General features: G+C 38.7%; 1 protein-coding gene across 2 annotated transcripts in view; it reads right to left on the bottom strand.

Annotated features, from left to right (window-relative positions):
• Positions 1-23,537, bottom strand: part of AASS (aminoadipate-semialdehyde synthase) — a 188,894-nt gene that overhangs the window by 93,992 nt on the left and 71,365 nt on the right. For both annotated transcript variants that reach the window (XM_053716671.1, XM_053716672.1), the window contains exons 9-13: positions 23,374-23,522; positions 22,556-22,678; positions 22,360-22,471; positions 4,495-4,554; positions 4,309-4,376 (exon numbers count right to left, since the gene is read on the bottom strand). In XM_053716671.1, the coding sequence (XP_053572646.1) occupies positions 4,309-4,376; positions 4,495-4,554; positions 22,360-22,471; positions 22,556-22,678; positions 23,374-23,522 (512 nt within the window). The remainder of the gene's footprint in view (positions 1-4,308; positions 4,377-4,494; positions 4,555-22,359; positions 22,472-22,555; positions 22,679-23,373; positions 23,523-23,537) is intronic.

Raw genomic sequence — 23,537 nt, 5'->3', positions numbered from 1 at the left:
AGGCCAAACCTGAAGAGCCCTGAAAATAGCACGGAGTTCTAAAATATTGATTGGTAACCTCGCCTCTTGAGCTGTCAGAGATCCCCAGACAGCTCCCCAACCTGAAAGACATGCATCTGTTGTGATCACAGTCCAGGTTGGATGAACAAAAGAGGCCCCTTGAACTATACAATGGTGATCTAACCACCAAGTCAGAGAGATTCGAACATTGGAATTTAAGGATATTAATTGTGATATCTTTGTATAATCCCTGCACCATTGATTCAGCATACAAAGCTGGAGAGGTCTCATATGAAAACTAGCAAAGGGGATCGCGTCCAATGCTGCAGTCATGAGACCTAAAACTTCCATGTAAAAAGCTACTGAAGGGAATGATTGAGACTGAAGGTTCCGACAAGTTGAAACCAATTTTAATCGTCTCTTGTCTGTTAGAGACAGAGTCATGGACACTGAATCTATCTGGAAACCTAAAAAGGTGACCCTTGTCTAAGGAATCAAGGAACTTTTTGGTAAATTGATCCTCCAAGCATGTCTTTGAAGAAACAACACTAGTTGATTCGTGTGAGATTCTGCAGAATGTAAAGACTGAGCTAGTACCAAGATATCGTTCAAATAAGGAAACATTGCAATACCCCGTTCTCTGATTACAGAGAGTAGGGCACCGAGAACCTTTGAGAAGATTCTTGGAGCTATTGCTAGGCCAAATGGAAGAGCGACAAATTGGTAATGCTTGTCTAGAATAGAGAATCTCAGAAACTGATAATGGTCTGGATGAATCGGAATATGAAGATATGCATCCTGTAAGTCTATCGTGGACATATAATGCCCTTGCTGAACCAAAAGGCAGAATAGTCCTTATAGTCACCATCTTGAAAGTTAGCACTCTTACAAAATGATTCAAAATTTTCAGATCCAGAACTGGCCTGAATGAATTTTCTTTCTTTGGGTCAATGAATAGATTTGAATAAAACCCCAGACCCTTTTCCTGAAACGGAACTGGTATGATTACCCCTGAAAGCTCCAGGTCTAAAACACACTTCAGAAAAGCCTGAGCCATTACTGGATTTGCAGGGATTTGTGAGAAAAAAAATCTTCTCACAGGAGGTCTTACTCTGAATCCTATTCGGTACCCTTGAGAGACGATACTCTGAATCCATTAATTTTGGACAGAATCTGCCAAAATGTCTTGGAAGAATCTTAATCTGCCCCCTACCAGCTGAGCTGGAATGAGGGCCGCACCTTCATGCAGACTTGGAGGCTGGCTTTGGTTTCTTAAACTGTTTGGATTTACTCCAACTTGAAGGTTTCCAATTGGAACCAGATTCTTTGGGGGAAGGATTAGATTTCTGTTCCTTATTTTGTCGAAAGGAATGAAAACGGTTAGAAGCTTTATATTTACCCTTAGGTCTTTTATCCTGAGGCAAAAAATCTCCCTTCCCCCCCAGTGACAGTTAAAATAATCAAATCCAACTGAACCAAATAAATTATTACCTTGGAAAGAAAGAGATAGTAATCTAGACTTAGATACCATGTCAGCATTCCAATATTTGAGCCACAAAGCTCTTCTAGCTAAAGACATAGATTTAACATCAATTTTGATGATATAAAAAATGGCATCACAGATAAAATGATTAGCATGTTGAAGCAAGCGAACAATGCTAAACAAATCAGGATTCATTTCCTGTTGCGCTAAACTTTCCAACCAAAAAGTTGATGCAGCTGCAACATCAGCCATAGAAATGGCAGGCCTGAAAAGAAAGCCAGAATATAAATAAGCTTTCCTTAGATAAGATTCAAGTTTCCTATCTAAAGGGTCCTTAAAGGAAGTACTATCTCCCATATGAATAGTAGTACGTTTAGCAAGAGTAGAAATAGCCCCATCAACTTTGGGGATCTTTTCCCAAAACTCCAAACTAACTGCTGGCAAAGGATACAAACTTTTTAAACCTTGAAGAAGGGATAAAAGAAGTACCAGGCCTATTCCATTCCTTAGAAATCATATCAGAAATAGCATCAGGAACTGGAAAAACCTCTGGAGTAACCACAGGAGGTTTATAAACAGAATTTAAAAATTTACTAGTTTTAGTATCAAGAGGACTAGTTTCCTCAATATCCAATGTAATCAACACTTCTTTTAACAAGGAACAAATATACTCTATTTTAAATAAATAAGTAGATTTGTCAGTGTCAATATCTGAGGAAGGATCTTCTGAATCAGATAGATCCTCATCAGAGGAGGATAATGTTGTTGTTGGTCATCTGAGATTTCATCAACTTTATGAGAAGTTTTAAAAGACCTTTTACGTTTATTAGAAGGCGGGATAGCAGACAATGCCTTTTGAATCACATCAGCAATAAAATCTTTTATATTCACAGGGATATCATGTACATTAGATGTTGAAGGAACAACAGGCATTGTACTATTACTGATGGATACATTCTCTGCATGTAAAAGCTTATCATGACAACTATTACATACCACAGCTGGGGATATAATCTCTACACATTTACAACAGATAGATTTAGCTTTGGTAGAGCTGTTATCAGGCAGCAGGGTTCCAACAGTGGTTTCTGAGACAGGATCAGATTGAGACATTTTGCAAATGTAAGAGAAAAAACAACATATAAAGCAAAATTATCAATTTCCTTATATGGCAGTTTCAGGAATGGGAAAAAATGCAAACAGCATAGCCCTCTGACATAGAAAAAGGCAAGAAGCATATAGGAATGGGGTTTTAAATAATGAAATTATTTGGCGGCAAGTATGACGCACAACGCAAAATGAATTTTTTTGGCGCTAAAAGCCGCTGGAATTGACACACTCGTGTCATTGCAGACGCAACCTTGTGCAAGGAAACTCAGCGTCAATTAAGACGCCGGAAATTACGAGTTTGCATCACCGGACAAACCTTCGCTCCAAAAAAATTCTCGCAAGAAAAATGACGCAATAAACATCTGCATTTTGCGACCTTGCAAACCTAATTTTGCCCATGAAAATTTTATGAAAAAGCAGTCAATTTGAAAAAAAGACTATACCACAGGTAAGAAAAATATTTTCCTAAATATATTTTTTCCCAAATATGAAAATGATAGTCTGCAAAAGGGAATATACATAAACCTGACTCATGGCAAATATAAGTACAATACATATATTTAGAACTTCATATTAATACATAAAGTGCCAAACCATAGCTAAGGTGTCTTAAGTAATGAAAACATACTTACCGTCAGACACCCATCCACATATAGCAGATAGCCAAACCAGTACTGAAACGGTTATCAGTAGAGGTAATGGAATATGAGAGTATATCGCCAATCTGAAAAGGGAGGTAGGAGATGAATCTCTACAACCGATAACAGAGAACCTATGAAAAAGATTTCCTCACGTGGAAAACCATAGAATTCAATAGGTGATACTCCCCTCACATCCCTCTGACATTCGCTGTACTCTGAGAGGAATCAGGCTTCAAAATGCTGAGAAGCGCATATCAACGTAGAAATCAAACACAAACTTACTTCACCACCTCCATAGGAGGCAAAGTTTGTAAAAATGAATTGTGGGTGTGGTGAGGGGTGTATTTATAGGTATTATGAGGTTTGGGAAACTTTGCCCCTCCTGGTAGGATTGTATATCCCATACGTCGCTAGCTCATGGACTCTTGCCAATTACATGAAAGAAAATTATATTTTTGCTTTTGTGTGAAATAGGCCGATCACATGGGTAACAAATATTGTGCCTAATCTAAAGTATATTTGTTTACATGTTTAAAGCTTCTAAATTTGTCTCAAAATCAAAACAAACCCACTGCCACCTGTTTACGAAGCTGTATGCCTACACTAAGGTAACATACCTGTATTTTTTATTAGTATTGCTAAATGAAAAAAAAAACCCAGAACATTTGTTTACGAATACAATGCACTTTGTAGACTATATTTTGTCTATAATGTTAAAAAACAAAAAAACAAACCGCAAGCTGAATCACAGCAGGCAGACTTATCTTTACTGAACATTTTAAACAATAGGACAGGCAATTAAATCAAACATTAACCAGGTTTCCACATCTTTTAAAAACAAATAAGCCACATAAAATGTGCGATCAAAATAAATGGAACAAAGAAAATATATTTACTGGAACGGCAGCTGAAACACAGACCTTGCAAATTCTTTTGTAAATGTAACTAGCAAAAGATCCATTTAGAGTCTTTAATGGAAAATAAACAAAATTACTGAAATTAAATAACCATTAAAATGAGAACAAGCACAAAACCATAATACATCTACTCTCAGAAAAATTATTAGTACGGTACCTGGTCTCTCTCAGCTTCTGTATGTATTTGTATTTAGGAGTCAAAGTTCCATTTGATGCAATTACTGCCTATAAAAAGGTATAAATAATAAAAATTTAAAAATAATAATATAACAAAAAGGTAGAAGTATAAAAATCACCCCCCCCCCCCCCAAAAAAAAAGAAGAAAAAAAAAAAAAAAACTTACGTTCTGGACAACAGGACAATAATTCTGATGTTCTAGGGGTTTTGTGGCATCAGACATAAGCTGAATGGATGAAAATAATAAGGTTATCTATAGTATTTAATAATACAGATTTGAAAACAATTGCGTGTGATATTTATATTTAGAAGATAATTCAAATGTTAGTAACTCTCTGGAAGTACACAAGGCTCTCACACATGTTACATTTTGTCACACTATTAGTGCACTGTTCCTCAAACCACTTTCTGTACCCTTACTAAAGAGACATTAGAGTCAAAATTAATTTTCAAGATCCTGACAGAACATACGGTTTGCAACAAAAAGTCTAAGCTTATTTATATTATCAGCGTTACCACTTTTTCTTGGTCTTTTTTTAATTTTTTATACTGAAGTAGGTTCCGTGATCAAAACAAGTGCACACTTCTATGTATCAGCAATTTGTGTAACAATGTTATATAAACAACATTTTTAAAGATGTATATATACAGCGCCAACATTCAAAGGATACAGGCTCCCAAAGTGAGATTCCCTAAAAACTCAAAACAATACTAGCACCAAGTTTACAAAAAAAACAGAAAAGAAATTATTTTAAAAACTAATATTAAAGGGGAGAGACTAAAAGGTTTTTTTCCCCTGTGGATGGTGTAAAGCCTGTTGTCAGCATGGTGTCAAAGGCGACACATCCAAATCAAATATTAGCAAAGAGGAGTTCAAGATTATTGATATCATTCGTTGTCAGGACAAGGTGGTAATCTACCTGATAGAATGTGGTTGTGGCCTCCAATACGTTGGACAGACAACACAGAGCGTCAAAGACAGGATTAGGGAACATCTATTAGCCATTAAACATAATAGAGACAATGTCCCACTATATAAACATTTTCAAGATAAACATGGAGGCAAAAATTAAAGTCTCAAATATATGGCTATATGTAAAGTACCAAAACAATGGAGAGGGGGGATATTATGGTAAAAGACTACTACAGGCTGAGGCCAAATGGATTTTTATATAGATAGTATATATCCACAAGGCCTTAATGCTGACTTTGAAGTCTTCCATATTTTTAGCTAAATATTTGCTTTTATTAAGTTATTTTTAAGTTCTAAATAACCTTAGTTTTTATCATCTGAGTAACTTCCATAAATTAGCAATTTTATATAACCCTTCCCCTACATTTTATATAATGTGTTTCTAAAGCTGTATCGTTTCCATTACATTTCTATCACGTTTTTATTATGTTTATTATGTTTTTATAACGATTTTTGCTTTCTTTATGATATTTGTTTTTACAAAGATACCCACTTTTACAATACGTTTTATAAGGACCTATTCTTAATGATATTTATGTTTATAAAATGTATTTTATTTTTAAATTGTATCAATTTTTAAAGTGTATTAATCGTTACAATTGTATCATGTTTTATTGTTCCTGCTTTAAGTCATAGCCATAGCTTCTTTCAAGACTTCTAATATTATAGACTCGAGCATACTATTAGTAAACACCAGCTTTCAAAATATATATTGATAACCATTCGATTTTGTATTAACATCGCTAATAAACAATCTCCTATAAACGACTACATATCCCAGAATCCCATCTTAATACTGGCTACGATGACATAGCAGAAACCGGAAATGACGCGCAATCTGGTAAACCGGAAGTGACGCAATTGTCACTTAAGGAGCCATAGATTATATTACTGAACATAGACTAATAATTCAGACCCTTCCGTTACACTTAGTGACAATGAACATTATAAGTAATCTATACTATGAAGGTTTGTCACTTTGGTTTTAAAATTCTACCATGAGGTGGAATTGGCTCGTAATAATATGTCTGATACCGGAAGTGACCTAGTGATAAAAATGAAGAGTCACCATTTTGTTTAAGGGCATCATAGGGTTCCTATGATAAATGTATTGGCAATTCAAGGCAGGAAAATACGCCTAAACTGATTGGTCATTATAGGCTATTTAAGCCATGTTATAAACAGCAGTTGACATCTTGAAAAAGGCCCGGTTTGGGGCCGAAACGTGTTGATATATACGTTAAAAGTAGTCACTGCTCGAGTCTAACATAGGGTAAAGCCTATTTTCAACCACATTTATATTTTACTTAGCAATATTGCATTATGTGATTTTTGTTTTCACAGGTACCTTATTTCACTGGATCTCTGATAACCTTTTGGATCCTATCCACATTTTTTCACAAATTTATTTTTATTTTTTGGACACTTTCTCCTCCTCATTAGAATTATATTTTTATATTTTTCGATTTGCATCTAGATATTTTTTTATTCACATCAGGATTTCACTTGGACACACGATATTCCACATAGGACATTCGATAAGGATATCACAAACCACTAAGACATTTTTTATTACAAAGGAATTTTTTAATCACTTTATTATTATTTTTTACACATTTGGTTATGTCCTCTAGCCTCTGTGGGCTAACTTACTCTATTGATTTTATTGTAGATTGAAGACGGTATATATATATATATATATATATATATTCAAGCAATTTCCATCTCAGCCCACCAAGAGGCAATCGCCTGGGTGCAAATATAAGCAATATGAGTAAACAAAGTCAGATGCACTCTCAGGTCTTTCAATAGATTCTTTAATGGAACGTTTTCGGGGTTCACAACCCCTTCATGCTGATGATTTTATATATATATATATATATATATATATATATAGTACCCTATTGCATTTTTAACCATAATTTTTTAAAGTTGGTAATTTGAAACTTCAGCCTTTTTTTTATACATATATATATAATAGATATTTTAATATATTATATAAACAACATGTAGAGTGAGCTTTACAGAGCAGTAGATTCAGCTACTCAATGCCAAAACTCTATGGTAAACTAAGATAATGCTATATAGCTAGAAGCACTATTTACTACAGAAGAAGACTGAACATAAATTGAGAATGTGTCTATCTTTGGAGACATCCAACCAGTACATTCAGATAGTAGAGAGGTGTCTGTTCCCTGCTGTCACGCAGCACTGCTTGCTGCAGCCTCTCTCTACAGAGTGCTTGTATAACATTGATAAACACACATCTGCTACATAGTGCTCAGTTCATAATAACCCCCCTGAGCCTACCACAATATGCCCTTGTGGAAATTGACAAGTTTCAACTAAGGAGTCTACAAAGAAAAAAGGTACATTTTATAACAGAAGTACATTGGAAATGCTTCTTTTTTGTCTGAACATTAAAACTTTAATTATGATTTCCATGACTGTTTAAGCCCATGATAAAGAGAAAACATAGAATTTCCTACTACAATATTATAATGAAAAGTCATTCCCCCAGACAGTCCTAAACCTGCCCCTAGTTACCTAGCAACTCCCTGATTATTTAGAGTGGCCTTCAAAAGCTAGATAGTGCAATACATTTTAATACAGTAAGTATGAGAATCTAACCCTTATTATGACTAACACACACTTATGTTTATCAAAACACTGTGAAAGGAAAATGGCTATATCACTGCTTGTTTTAAAATACGGATAAGAGATTTATTTGTTGATGTCAAGTTCTGTGTGTGCAGAGGGAGAGAGAAAGGGGAGTTGTAGCTGTGGGCACACAGACTGAAAAAATTAGTTAGCAGAGTTGCCTTTTAATAACACATATTATAACCCCAGACTGTTGCTGTTGAGATTTGGCTAAACATCTTCTACTAAGTATTTGCCACCTGATGAGATGGATTTTCTTGTGTGTGTGATGATTGATCTTCTTACCTGCTAAGTATGGCCTACTGTATACTCTATGCTTTGTTTAGCAGAAGTTGTAAATAAAAGTGACTGATTTCACACAATTCCTGTGTCCTTCCTTTTGTCAGTACTAGAAGGTACCCTTGGTGCAAACAATTATGGCTTGATTACAAGTGGCACGCTAAATTTAGTGTGGGTCGCAATAAGCAATATTGCAACAGTAAACTGATGTGTTCGAGCACTAAAGAGAGAAAGAGAGAGAGAGAAAGAAAAAGAGAGAAAGAGAGAGAAAGAAAGAGAGAGAGAGAGAGAGAAAGAAAAAGAGAGAAAGAAAAAGAGAGAAAGAAAAAGAGAGAAAGAGAGAGAGAGAGAGAGAGAGAGAGAGAGAGAGAGAGAGAGAGAGAGAGAGATAGATACAGAAGAGAGATAGATATATAGCTATAACTACCTTCAGGTTTAGCATTGTATGTCATACACAGTGTCGGGCTACCGTGCGAGCGCTAAGCATTAGGTTTTCTTATTTTGAAAGCGCACTCCAATGAAGTCTACTAAGAAAATGCGGTTGTTATATCCAAAGTCCTTAAGTTAGCGTACATATACAATTTACTTTCAGGTTCTAACCCACCCGCATTAAAAGTTTACTTTGAGCAGTGATTGCGTGAGAGCGATAAAAATAAATTAGTGCGTCACTTGTAATCTGGCCCTTAGTGTGGTGCAATCTTTTGTATTCCAGCACTGCATTTTTTTAAAGAACCATTTAAATAAAAAAAAAAAAAAAAAAAAAAACAGTTAGACAGGCAGAACTTTTAACTCAAGCAGCCCTACATGTAAAAGTGTATACAAAACCTGTATGCCCAATGATCTTCAGAGCCGTTTTTTCCAAGAGAAGGTTAAGCAGTCTGTTTGTGACACACAAGTGTTTCTAAAATGCTGATTTGGGAAGCAGGAAATTTCACAGGCAAAGCAGGTGGAGAGACACAGCTGCAGATCCGGTTTCAGAGACTTAGGCTATGAGCTTTCAGTGTCAGTCTCTACATGAACCATTTTTGCCTCACATTAAAATACACAGTACATATTCCTTTTAAAATCTGTATCAGCTATGGTGCATAAGCAGGTATTTACTAACAGGCATATAACATTGTAAACAGACAAAAATAGCAGCATTTCACAAACAGCATCTCCGCCACACTACTCTGAAGGCACCCGATCCCGTCTGATCTCGGAAGTTAAGCAGGGTGCCATTGGATCGCTTACTCACGTGACCTACCGGGAAGTGATGACGCTGGTTATCCATGCCATGTGTGTCTCGGCATGTACAGCGGACATAGCAGCAGGTGGTGAAATCGAATGAGCATTTGAGCAAACACTACAGCAGGGAATTAACGGCTCAAGCGGATTACAATTGTGCATCCTGGATTCAGATAAGTGTATCAACACCTCCAATTGTACTTATTTGGAAAATAACTGAACTTTGCAAAACCACTACTTGTGGAGGGTCAGCCTGGTTTGACCTAGTTTGCATTACAACGTAGATGCTGTTTGTGAACTGCTGCTATTTTTGTCTGTTTACAATGTTATATGCCTGTTAGTAAATACCTGCTTATGCATTATAGCTGAAACAGATGTGTAATCATTCAATATCATTTATTAACCCCTTAAGGACCAAGGCCATTTTTCAATTTCTTTCCCTTAAAGACCAGGGCTATTTTTACATTTCTGCGGTGTTTGTGTTTAGCTGTAATTTTCCTCTTACTCATTTACTGTACCCACACATATTATATACCGTTTTTCTCGCCACTAAATGGACTTTCTAAAGATAACATTATTGTCATCATATCTTATAATTTATTATTAAAAAAATTATAAAATATAAGGAAAAAATGGAAAAAAACACACTTTTTCTAACTTTGACCCCCAAAACCTGTTACACATCTACAACCACCAAAAAACAACCATGCTAAATAGTTTCTAAATTTTGTCCTGAGTTTAGAAATACCCAATGTTAACATGTTCTTTGCAAGTTATAGGGCAATAAATACAAGTAGCATTTTGCTATTTCAAAACCACTTTTTTTCAGAATTAGCCCTAGTTACATTGGAACCCTGATATCTGTCAGGAATACCTGAATATCCCTTGACATGTATATATTTTTTTTTAGAAGACATTCCAAAGTATTGATCTAGGCCCATTTTGGTATATTTCATGCCACCATTTCACCGCCAAATGCGATCAAATAAAAAATAATGTTCAATTTTTAACAAATTTATTCACAAACTTTAGGTTTCTCACAGAAATTATTTACAAACAACTTGTGCAATTATGGCATAAATGGTTGTAAATGCTTCTCTGGGATCCCCTTTGTTCAGAAATAGCAGACTTATATGGCTTTGGTGTTGCTTTCTCTTGTTAAGTGTGTTCAGTCCACGGGTCATCCATTACTTATGGGATATATTCTCCTTCCCAACAGGAAGTTGCAAGAGGATCACCCAAGCAGAGCTGCTATATAGCTCCTCCCCTCACATGTCATACCCAGTCATTCTCTTGCAACCCTCAACAAAGAAGGAGGTCGCAAGAGGAGTTGGAGTTTTTTACTTAATTATTCTTCAATCAAAAGTTTGTTATTTTAAATGGCACCGGAGTGTGCTGTTTTTCTATCTCAGGCAGTATTTGGAAGAAGAATCTGCCTGCGTTTTTTATGATCTTAGCAGACGTAACTAAGATCCACTGGCTGTTCTCGACATTCTGAGGAGTGGGGTAACTTCAGATAATGGGAATAGCATGCGGGGTCCCCCGCAAATGAGGTATGTGCAGTATAATATTTTCTGGGAATGGAATTGACTAAGAAAACACTGCTGTTACCCGTATGATGTAAGTACAGCCTTAAAGGGACACTGTAACCAAAATTTTTCTTTCATGATTCAGATTGAGCATGAAATTTTAAGCAACTTTCTAATTTACTCCTATTATGAAATTTGCTTCATTCTCTTGGTATCTTTATTTGAAATGCAAGAATGTAAGTTTAGATGCCGGCCCATATTTGGTGAACAACCTGGGTTGTCCTTGCTGATTGGTGGATAAATTCATCCACCAATAAAAAAGTGCTGTCCAGAGTACTGAAACCAAAAAAAAGCTTAGATGCCTTCTTTTTCAAATAATGATAGCAAGAGAACGAAGAAAAATTGAAAATAGGAATAAATTAGAAAGTTGCTTAAAATTTCATGCTCAATCTGAATCATGAAAGAAAAATTTTGGTTACAGTGTCCCTTTAAATGCAGTAGTAGCGACTGGTATCAGGCTGATAAATGTATGCGCAGTTGAGTTATTTTCTAGGGACTAGAATTTGACTGAGAAAATACTGTTAATACTGAAATAATGCTTAAGCCTTTATCTGCAGTAGAAGCGACTGGTAGCAGGCTTAGTGATAACTTTACATGACATTGAAAAAGTTTGTTTTTAAAACGTTTACTGGCATGTTATTCGTTTTGTGAGGTACTTTGGTGATAAATCTTTTTGGGCATGATTTTTTTCCACATGGCTAACGTATTTTTCTGCATAGAAACCGTTATATCAGGTCTCCCACTGTTGTAATATGAGTGGGAGGGGCCTTTTTTTAGCGCCTTGTTGCGCAGTTAAAATTCTAGTACAGTCTTCCTGCTTCTTCCTCCTTGATCCAGGACGTCTCTAGAGAGCTCAGGGGTCTTCAAAATTCGTTTTTGAGGGAGGTAATCAGTCACAGCAGACCTGTGACAGTGTGTTTGACTGTGATAAAAGCGTTAAATCTTTATTTGATTATCCGTTTTTGGGTATTGAGGGGTTAATCATCCTTTTGCTAATGGGTGCAATCCTCTGCTCATTAATACATTTACTGTTAAAAATTGTTGACTATAACTAAATTAGTTCATTGTTATTCAACTGTGTTTTTGAAAAGCGCTGCAGCGTTTTTTATATTGCTTGTAAACTTATTGAAAGTGATTTCCAAGCTTGCTAGCTTCATTGCTAGTCTGTTTAAACATGTCTGATACAGAGGAATCTGCTTGTTCATTATGTTTAAAAGCCGATGTGGAGCCCAATAGAAATATGTGTACCAATTGTATTGATATTACTTTAAATAAAAGTCAGTCTTTACCGATAAAAAAATTATCACCAGACAACGAGGGGGAAGTTATGCTGTCTAACTCTCCTCACGTGTCAGTACCTTCGTCTCCCGCTCGGGAGGTGCGTGAGATTGAGGCGCCAAGTACATCAAGGCCCTTACAAATCACTTTACATGATATGGCTAATGTTATGAAAGAAGTATTATACAATATGCCCGAGTTAAGAGGCAAGCGGGATAGCTCTGGGTTAAGGAAAGAGCGCGCCGATGACACAAGAGCCATGTCTGATACTGCGTCACAATTTGCAGAACATGAGGACGGAGAGCTTCATTCTGTGGGTGACGGTTCTGATTCGGGGAGACCGGATTCAGAAATTTCAAATTTTAAATTTAAGCTTGAGAACCTCCGCGTGTTGCTAGGGGAGGTGTTAGCGGCTCTGAATGATTGTGACACGGTGGCAATCCCAGAGAAATTATGTAGGCTGGATAAATACTATGCGGTACCGGTGTATACTGACGTTTTTCCTATACCAAAAAGGCTTACAGAGATTATTAGCAAGGAGTGGGATAGACCCGGTGTGCCTTTTTCCCCTCCTCCGATATTTAGAAAAATGTTCCCTATAGACACCACCACACGAGACTTATGGCAGACGGTCCCTAAGGTGGAGGGAGCAGTTTCTACTTTAGCCAAGCGTACCACTATCCCGGTGGAGGATAGCTGTGCTTTCTCAGATCCAATGGATAAAAAATTAGAGGGTTACCTTAAGAAAATGTTTGTTCAACAAGGTTTTATATTACAGCCTCTTGCATGCATTGCGCCTGTCACTGCTGCAGCGGCATTCTGGTTTGAGTCTCTGGAAGAGGCGATTCGCACAGCACCATTGGATGAGACTTTGAGCAAGCTTAGAACGCTTAAGCTGGCTAATGCGTTTGTTTCGGATGCCGTAGTGCATTTAACCAAACTTACGGCTAAGAATTCCGGATTCGCCATACAGGCGCGCAGAGCGCTATGGCTTAAATCCTGGTCAGCAGATGTAACTTCTAAGTCTAAACTACTGAACATTCCTTTCAAAGGGCAGACCTTATTCGGGCCCGGCTTGAAGGAAATTATTGCTGACATTACTGGAGGTAAGGGCCACACCGTTCCTCAGGACAGGGCCAAATCAAAGGCCAAACAGTCTAATTTTCGTGCCTTTCGTAATTTCAAGGCAGGAGCAGCATCAGCTTCCTCCGCTCCAAAACAGGAAGGAACTACTGCTCGTTACAGACAGGGTTGGAAAGGCAACCAGTCATGGAACAAGGGCAAGCAGGCCAGAAAGCCTACTCCCGCCCCTAAGACAGCATGAAGACAGGGCCCCCTTTCCGGAGACGGATCTAGTGGGGGGCAGACTTTCTCTCTTCGCCCAGGCTTGGGCAAGAGATGTACAGGATCCCTGGACGTTGGAGATTATATCTCAGGGATACCTTCTGGATTTCAAAACTTCTCCTCCACAAGGGAGGTTTCATCTGTCAAGGTTATCAACAAACCTAGTAAAGAAAGAGGCATTTCTACAATGTGTACAAGACCTCTTAGTGATGGGAGTGATCCACCCAGTTCCGCGAACGGAACAAGGGCAAGGGTTTTACTCAAATCTGTTTGTGGTTCCCAAAAAAGAGGGAACCTTCAGACCAATCTTAGACTTAAAAATCTTAAACAAATTCCTAAGGGTTCCATCGTTCAAGATGGAAACCATTCGGACCATCCTACCCATGATCCAAGAGGGTCAATATATGACCACAGTGGACTTAAAGGATGCCTACCTTCACATACCGATTCACAAACATCATTATCGGTACCTAAGGTTTGCCTTTCTATACAGGCATTACCAGTTTGTAGCTCTTCCCTTCGGGTTAGCTACGGCCCCGAGAATTTTTACAAAGGTTCTGGGCTCACTTCTGGCGGTACTAAGACCACGAGGCATAGCGGTGGCTCCGTACCTAGACGACATTCTGATACAAGCGTCAAGTTTTCAAAATGCAAAGTCTCATACAGAGATAGTTCTAGCATTTCTGAGGTCGCATGGGTGGAAAGTGAACGTGGAAAAGAGTTCTCTGTTACCACTCACAAGGGTTCCTTTTCTAGGGACTCTTATAGATTCTGTAGAGATGAAGATTTACCTGACGGAGTCCAGGTTATCAAAGATTCTCAATGCTTGCCGTGTCCTTCACTCCATTCCAAGCCCATCAGTAGCTCAGTGCATGGAAGTAATCGGCTTAATGGTCGCGGCAATGGACAAAGTGCCATTTGCGTGCCTGCATCTCAGACCACTGCAACTATGCATGCTAAGTCAGTGGAATGGGGATTACTCAGATATGTCCCCTTTGCTAAATCTGGACCAGGAGACCAGAGATTCTCTTCTCTGGTGGTTGTCACGGGTTCATCTGTCCGAAGGAATGACCTTTCGCAGACCAGATTGGACGATTGTAACAACAGATGCCAGCCTACTAGGCTGGGGAGCAGTCTGGAACTCCCTGAAGGCTCAGGGATCGTGGACTCAGGAGGAGAAACTCCTCCCAATAAACATTCTAGAATTAAGAGCAATATTCAATGCTCTTCTAGCTTGGCCTCAGTTAGCAACACTGAGGTTCATCAGATTTCAGTCGGACAACATCACGACTGTGGCTTACATCAATCATCAAGGGGGAACCAGGAGTTCCCTAGCGATGGTGGAAGTCTTGAAGATAATTCGCTGGGCAGAGTCTCACTCTTGCCACCTGTCAGCGATCTACATCCCAGGCGTGGAGAACTGGGAGGCGGATTTTCTAAGTCGCCAGACTTTTCATCCGGGGGAGTGGGAACTTCACCCGGAGGTATTTGCTCAACTGATTCGTCGTTGGGGCAAACCGGATCTGGATCTCATGGCATCTCGCCAGAACACCAAGCTTCCTTGTTACGGATCCAGGTCCAGGGACCCGGGAGCGGTGCTGGTAGATGCACTAGCAGCCCCTTGGGTTTTCAACATAGCTTATGTGTTTCCACCTTTTCCGTTGCTACCTCGACTGATTGCCAGGATCAAACAGGAGAGAGCATCGGTGATTCTGATAGCGCCTGCGTGGCCACGCAGGACCTGGTATGCAGAACTAGTGGACATATCGTCCTGTCCACCATGGTCTCTACCCCTGAGGCAGGACCTTCTAATTCAGGGTCCTTTCAACCATCCAAACCTAATTTCTCTGAGGCTGACTGCTTGGAAATTGAACGCTTTATTCTATCAAAGCGTGGGTTTTCGGATTCGGTTATTGATACATTAATACAGGCTTGGAAACCTGTTACCAGAAAAATTTACCATAAGATATGGCGTAAATATTTATATTGGTGTGAATCCAAGAGTTACTCATGGAGTAAGGTTAGGATTCCTAGGATATTGTCCTTTCTACAAGAGGGTTTAGAAAAGGACTTATCTGCTAGTTCACTAAAGGGACAGATTTCTGCTCTGTCTATTCTTTTTCACAAGCGTCTGGCAGAGAATCCAGACGTCCAGGCCTTTTGTCAGGCTTTGGCTAGAATTAAGCCTGTGTTTAAAACTGTTGCTCCTCCTTGGAGCTTAAATTTGGTTCTTAAAGTTCTTCAGGGTGTTCCGTTTGAACCCCTTCATTCCATTGATATTAAACTTTTATCTTGGAAAGTTCTGTTTTTGATGGCTATTTCCTTGGCTCGGAGAGTCTCTGAGTTATCTGCCTTACATTGTGATTCCCCTTATCTGATCTTTCATTCAGACAAGGTAGTCCTGCGTACTAAACCTGGGTTTTTACCTAAGGTTGTTTCTAACAGGAATATCAATCAAGAAATTGTTGTTCCATCTTTATGTCCTAATCCTTCTTCAAAGAAGGAACGTCTTTTGCATAATCTAGACGTGGTCCGTGCCCTGAAGTTCTACTTACAGGCAACTAAAGATTTTCGACAAACTTCTTCTCTGTTTGTCGTTTACTCTGGACAGAGGAGAGGTCAAAAGGCTTCGGCTACCTCTCTCTCTTTTTGGCTTCGTAGCATAATACGTTTAGCCTATGAGACTGCTGGACAGCAGCCTCCTGAACGAATTACAGGTCATTCCACTAGAGCTGTGGCTTCCACTTGGGCCTTTAAGAATGAGGCCTCTGTTGAACAGATTTGCAAGGCTGCAACTTGGTCTTCACTTCATACTTTTTCCAAATTTTACAAATTTGATACTTTTGCTTCTTCGGAAGCTGTTTTTGGGAGAAAGGTTCTACAGGCAGTGGTTTCTTCTGTTTAAAGTCCCTGCCTTGTCCCTCCCATCATCCGTGTACTTTAGCTTTGGTATTGGTATCCCATAAGTAATGGATGACCCGTGGACTGAACACACTTAACAAGAGAAAACATAATTTATGCTTACCTGATAAATTTATTTCTCTTGTAGTGTGTTCAGTCCACGGCCCGCCCTGTCTTTTTTGAGGCAGGTTCTAAATTTTTAAATTATAACTCCAGTCACCACTGCACCCTATAGTTTCTCCTTTCTTGTCTTGTTTCGGTCGAATGACTGGATATGACATGTGAGGGGAGGAGCTATATAGCAGCTCTGATTGGGTGATCCTCTTGCAACTTCCTGTTGGGAAGGAGAATATATCCCATAAGTAATGGATGACCCGTGGACTGAACACACTACAAGAGAAATAAATTTATCAGGTAAGCATAAATTATGTTTTTTGGTAATTAGAAGGCTGCTAAATGCCACTGCGCACCACACGTGTTTTATGCCCAGCAGTGAAGGGGTTAATTAGGGAGCATGTAGGAAGCTTGTAGACTTAATTTTAGCTTTAGTGTAGTGTAGTAGACAACCTAAAGTATTGATCTAGGCCCATTTTGGTATATTTAATGCCACCATTTCACCGCCAAATGCGATCAAATTTTAAAAAAAACTTAAATTTTTTTGCAATTTTAGGTTTCTCACAGAAATTATTTACAAACAACTTATGCAATTATGGCATAAATGGTTGTAAATGCTTCTCTGGGATCCCCTTTGTTCAGAAATAGCAGACATATATGGTTTTGGCGATGCTTTTTGGTAATTAGAAGGCTGCTAAATGCCGCTGCACATCACACGTGAATTATGTCTAGCAGTGAAGGGGTTAATTAAGGATCTTGTAGGGAACTTGCAGGGTTAATGTTAGCTTTAGTGTAGAGATTTGCCTCCCACCTAACACATCAGACCCCCTGATCCCTCCCAAACAGCTCTCTTCCCTCCCCCACCCCACAATTGTCCCCGCCATCTTAAGTACTGGCAGAAAGTCTGCCAGTACTAAAATAAAAGGTATCTTTTTTTAATTATTAATTTTTTAAGCATATTTAGATATGCTGCTGTGTAGGATCCCCCTTAGCCCCAAACCTCCCTGATCCCTCCAAAACAGCTCTCTAACCCTCCCCCTCTACATTATTGGGAGCCATCTTGGGTACTGGCAGCTGTCTGCCAGTACCCAGTTTACAAAAAAAATACATTTTTTATTTCCCCCCCCCACTTTTCTGTAGTGTAGCTTCCCCCCACCAAGACTACTTTATCTGCCTGGTAACATCTCTTGTATATTCCTGGCTACCTTGTGCAGTAAGAGTGTAGTGTGTATGGAGTATTTCTGAATTATTTGAATATTTTATGCTAAGCTGACTAGGTGTGCACACCTTCAGGGTAGAGATTTATATCACGTGATGGTACTCATATGTAATGTTTTGTTTATTAGCGACATATGGATTAGAGATGAAGCTCCACTATTAAGATAATAAATCTGTTGGATTATTTATAAAAGAGTGCTTGACTCCCTATCTTTCATATGGTACATTGAATTGTATGTTCCATTTCTTTTCTTAGAGTTCTTTGTTATAATATATATATATATATATATATATATATATATATATATATATATATATATATATATATATATATATATATATATATATATATATATATATACACACACATATACACACACACACACCATTGTTGTTTTGACTTGCACAGAGAGCCAGCAGCTGCTGACAACTTAATGCTATGATGTACTTAACCACAAACACATGCAATGTATCACCCACTTTCCAGGTACATTTGTTGTTGAAGATGAATATTGTAATAAAAATCCCTTCCTACTTCATATTGAAGATGTGGAGAGGCATAAAGAATGCACTGAAGGACCCTAATATGGCCCTCATAACATATATTGGAAAAGAGTACTTTACAGACAAATAAACAAACACTCTGCAGTATGATGCTGCAGTGAATATTATTCAGACAGAAACAATGTGGCCTTCAGTGCAGCTACTTTAGACACATGCGCTCCGTTTATAACTGCCCCGCGTTCACTTTCCATTAAGAATATCAGGCTGCATATGTATAATCATGTATAGCCTAATACTAATCTTGTTTGGGGATAATAGTATATATACACAAATGCTGGTTGCTGCTGACCTCTGAGTGCACCCTGACACTGATAAACACATGTGTAATCTCTTCACAAGTCAACTCACTCCACTCAGTGTTGGGATGTCACGTAAGCCGCCGGCCCACCCCACCTGACCCGGCCCACATATGATTCCTGAGTGAGTCCTCCCTGGCCCTCAGTGACACTGCTGTGACAGACTGAGCCTGTGATTGTGTGAGTGACAGACACAGACTCAGTCACTGTCTGAGTGAATGATTCGCTGTTCGCTCTATAATTTGGCTTATTGGCTATTGTGACATGAGGAGTTACTAGTTGCGGTGTTGCGATAAGGTGTTAGGCTAGCGGTTAACTTACAGAGGCAGTGGAGAGGGGGTTAAGGAAGGTTATAACTTATAAGTTGAACTTCAACTTTTACTAGACTAGACACAGTGCTGTAGCCTTAGTGGGGACTAAGTCAGTGTAATAGGGAAGGGATTGATTACCGGTCCGGCCGCAATATTGCAACAAGCAAGCAAAAATATAATTTATACAGCAGCCAGCCAGCCCAGCTCAGCTGCCGGCCCACCGGGATTTTTCCCGGTACCCCGGCTGCCCAATCCGGCCCTGAAAGTATCCCCCAAATATAATCACACTAGAGTCATAAAAGCAAACTAGAGTATCAAAACAGGGAATTCCCAAAATAATTAAAAAGGACAGAAAACAAGCAGTAAAAAAGAAAAGAAAAAAAAACATGATTAAAAGAGGGAACAGGAGGTTTGTTTAACCCCTTAATGACCGCAGCACTTTTCCATTTTCTGTCCGTTTGGGACCAAGGCTATTTTTACATTTCTGCTGTGTTTGTGTTTAGCTGTAATTCTCCTCTTACTCATTTACTGTACCCACACATATTATATACCGTTTTTCTCGCCATTAAGTGGACTTTCTAAAGATACCATTATTTTCATCATATCTTATAATTAACTATAAAAAAAATTATATAATATGAGAAAAAAATGGAAAAAAACACACTTTTTCTAACTTTGACCCCCAAAATCTGTTACACATCTACAACCACCAAAAAACACCCATGCTAAATACTTTCTAAATTTTGTCCTGAGTTAAGAAATACCCAATGTTTACATGTTCTTTGCTTTTTTTGCAAGTTATAGGGCCATAAATTCAAGTAGCAGTTTGCTATTTCCAAACCCCTTTTTTTCAAAATTAGCGCTAGTTACATTGGAACACTGATATCTTTCAGGAATCCCTGAATATCACTTGACATGTATATATTTTTTTTTTAGAAGACACCCCAAAGTATTGATCTAGGCCCATTTTGGTATATTTCATGCCACCATTTCACCGCCAAATGCGATCAAATAAAAAAAATTGTTCACTTTTTCACAATTTTGTTCACAAACTTTAGGTTTCTCACTGAAATTATTTACAAGCAGCTTGTGCAATTATGGCATAAATGGTTGTAAATTCTTCTCTGGGATCCCCTTTGTTCAGAAATAGCAGACATGTATGGCTTTTGTTGTTACTTTTTGGTAATTAGAAGGGCACTAAATGCCACTGCGCACCACACGTGTATTATGCCCAGCAGTGAAGGGGTTAATTAGGGAGCATGTAGGGAGCTTCTAGGGTTAATTTTAGCTTTAATGTAGTGTAGTAGACAACCCAAAGTATTGATCTAGGCCCATTTTGGTATATTTCATGCCACCATTTCACCGCCAGATGCGATCAAATTAAAAAAAACGTAATATTTTTCACAATTTTAGGTTTCTCACTGAAATCATTTACAAGCAGCTTGTGCAATTATGGCACAAATGGCTGTAAATGCTTCTCTGGGATCCCCTTTGTTCAGAAATAGCAGACATATATGTCTTTGGCATTGCTTTTTGGTAATTAGAAGGCCGCTAAATGCCGCTGCGCATCACACGTGTATTATGTCTAGCAGTGAAGGGGTTAATTAGGTAGCTTGTAGGGAGCTTGCAGGGTTAATTTTAGCTTTAGTGTAGAGATCAGCCTCCCATCTGACACATCACACCCCCTGATCCCTCCCAAACAGCTCCCTTCCCTCCCCCACCACACAATTGTCCCCACCATCTTAAGTACTGGCAGAAAGTCTGCCAGTACAAAAATAAAGGGAATCTTTGTTGTTGTTTTTTTAAAATTGTATAGCATATTTACATATGCTGCTGGGTAGTATTCCCCTTATCCCCCAACCTCCCTGATCCCCCCCCAAACACCTCTCTAACCGTCCCCCTCTGACGTTTTGGGGGCCATCTTGGGTACTGGCAGCTATCTGCCAGTACCCAGTTTGCAGAAAAAAATGTTTTCTGGGGTTTTTTTTCACAGTTTTTTTTTTTCTGTAGTGTAGCTTCCCTCCCACATACCACACCAACACCCCCTGATTTAGCTTTTTTTTTAAATTTTGTTGACATTAATACCCGATTACCAATCCTATTATTAATCCTATTTTCCGTAGTGCAGCGTTCCCACCCGCTCCCTCCCCGTGCACGCGCCCGCCCCCTCCATATCGTGCCCGCGCGCGCCCCCGGGGCATCCCCGCCCACGATCCCGCCCCCCCTGCACATCTCCAGGGCCATCGATGGCCGCCACCCGCCTCCCGGTGCTGCTCCCACCCACCAACGAAGGAAGCCACCGATCTCCGGTGCAGAGAGGGCCACAGAGTGGCTCTCTCTGCATCGGATGGCCATACATGGTTATTGCAGGATGCCTCCATATTGAGGCATCACTGCAATAACCGGAAAGCAGCTGGAAGCGAGCAGGATCGCTTCCAGCTGCTTTCCACACCGAGGACGTGCAGGGTACGTCCTCAGGCGTTAACTGCCTTTTTTTTGAGGACGTACCCTGCACGTCCTCAGTCATTAAGGGGTTAAGCAGATTTAATTAAAATAAATAAAAAAAAAAATTTTAAAAAAAAAAAGCACCTAATGACATGTCTTAAATGTATAAATAATAAAAAAAATTATAGCAGCAGATCCTACATTTACTCAAATGTCCTTTAATCAAAAGAACCCAAAATAGATATAGCAACGTTTTGGTTCTTAGACCTTAAAGGGACATTCCGGTCAAAATTTTAATGCACATAGATGAATTACATCTTTGAATAGAAATATATTTATAATATACATATATTCCCAAAAATGCTTCTAGTAAAATGTATCACTGTGCATGTGGAGCATAGCTAGATATTCTCAGTGCACCAGCATTTTAAGTACTGCAGCTGCTCAGAGCACCAGTGGGGTTTGCATCATGTCAGAAATAAAACTGGTCAATACCAGTTGGTACAAGCACCTTAGTGCTGTGTTTAAAATGCTGGTGCACAGTGCATACTTAAATATACTTTTGAAACATCTATTGCTCTTATTAGAAGCATCTTTGCTAATATGTGCATATTACACAAAAATGGTTCTATTCAAAACTAAACTGCATCCATATGGATTCAAATTTTGGTTGGAATGTCCCTTTAAACATTAAGGTCTAAGGACCAAAATGTTGCTTTATGTGCGGGGAGCTACAGTTAGCATAGTACACTGGTGCTGAATCCTCTTCCTTTTGAACTATGTTTTAAAACATACAGAAGAGTGCAGAGCACACAACAAACCACAACTTACCATTTCTTCAATGTAAGGGAACAGCCTGTCTCCAAAGTACTCTGTGGCTTCAATTGGAAGCTGTGCTGGTAAATTGTCAATGGAACACATAAGAATACCACAACCTTCAACACTATAAAGAAGAAGAAGAATTACTGAATACTGTATGATTGTTCTAGAATGTAAAAAACAAACATTGGCATGAATTTTTATTCACCTGTCATGAATGATATGTTGATCTGCATCATACATACAAAATGGAACATCAATGGTGGTACATTCAGTCATAAATTCTATGGACCCTCCAGTGTCTGCAGAAATGTCACCAATGGCCAATAGTCTGTAAAAAGAAAAGGTGGCTTACATCAAAACACAAAGGTTTTTTACCTCAAAATTTCCTCAGTAGCCACATCCGATTGTAAAGTGACTTTAAGCAGCCAATTAGGATGCTTTAAGCAGCCAATTAGGATGCTAGTCCCAGGACTTTCAAGGGAACGTACATCTGGCATGTGCAGGAACAGTCATGTTATGTCCCTCCTATGGGGAATTTACTAGGAAATCTCATGTGATCATATTAATGCAAAGTGTGACATCAGCACAAATCAAGCCGATTGGCTGTTTTTTTTTTTTTTGTGTTTTTTTTTTAACATGCAGCTACAGTAGCTGAAATATAACTGTTCCCAGAACCCTTACTATTTTAAGCTGAAGAAATTTTGAGGTAAAATATCTTCCTTTTTACATAGAAAATACATGTAATGTAATATGTGATATTTTCTTCTCAGCTTTTTACAGTTACGCTGCATCAATTTCAAATTATTTAGCATATGAGAATTATGTCCTTTTAAAATGTATCAGGTATAGCTAATCAAAAGATGCCAGCTGAGCAATTGCATTAACTGCATTAGGCATTTGCTAAACCCATCCTCTGGGGCAGCACACTATTACATTATGTATACTGAAGCAAAAACAAGACACAGAATACTAAAACCAAACTTTAAAAAGATATGTGCAATAACTTTTGTATTAATTGCCTACTTGTGTGGTAACTCTGGACATCCTTCTGTAGACTCAGCACTCGGCTTTATAGGGGCCAATAGTTTTTGTGCATCATGGCGGTTTAGTAAGCGAGGTGTGTGTGGATCCCAGTACATTCCATTAATCAAGCATGTTGTGTAAGGTGCAATCTTTACAGGAGAAAA

Source organism: Bombina bombina, chromosome 6, assembly GCF_027579735.1.
Source record: "Bombina bombina isolate aBomBom1 chromosome 6, aBomBom1.pri, whole genome shotgun sequence".
In the NCBI taxonomy this organism is placed as follows: domain Eukaryota; kingdom Metazoa; phylum Chordata; class Amphibia; order Anura; family Bombinatoridae; genus Bombina; species Bombina bombina.
This window is presented reverse-complemented; position numbering and strand designations above follow the sequence as displayed.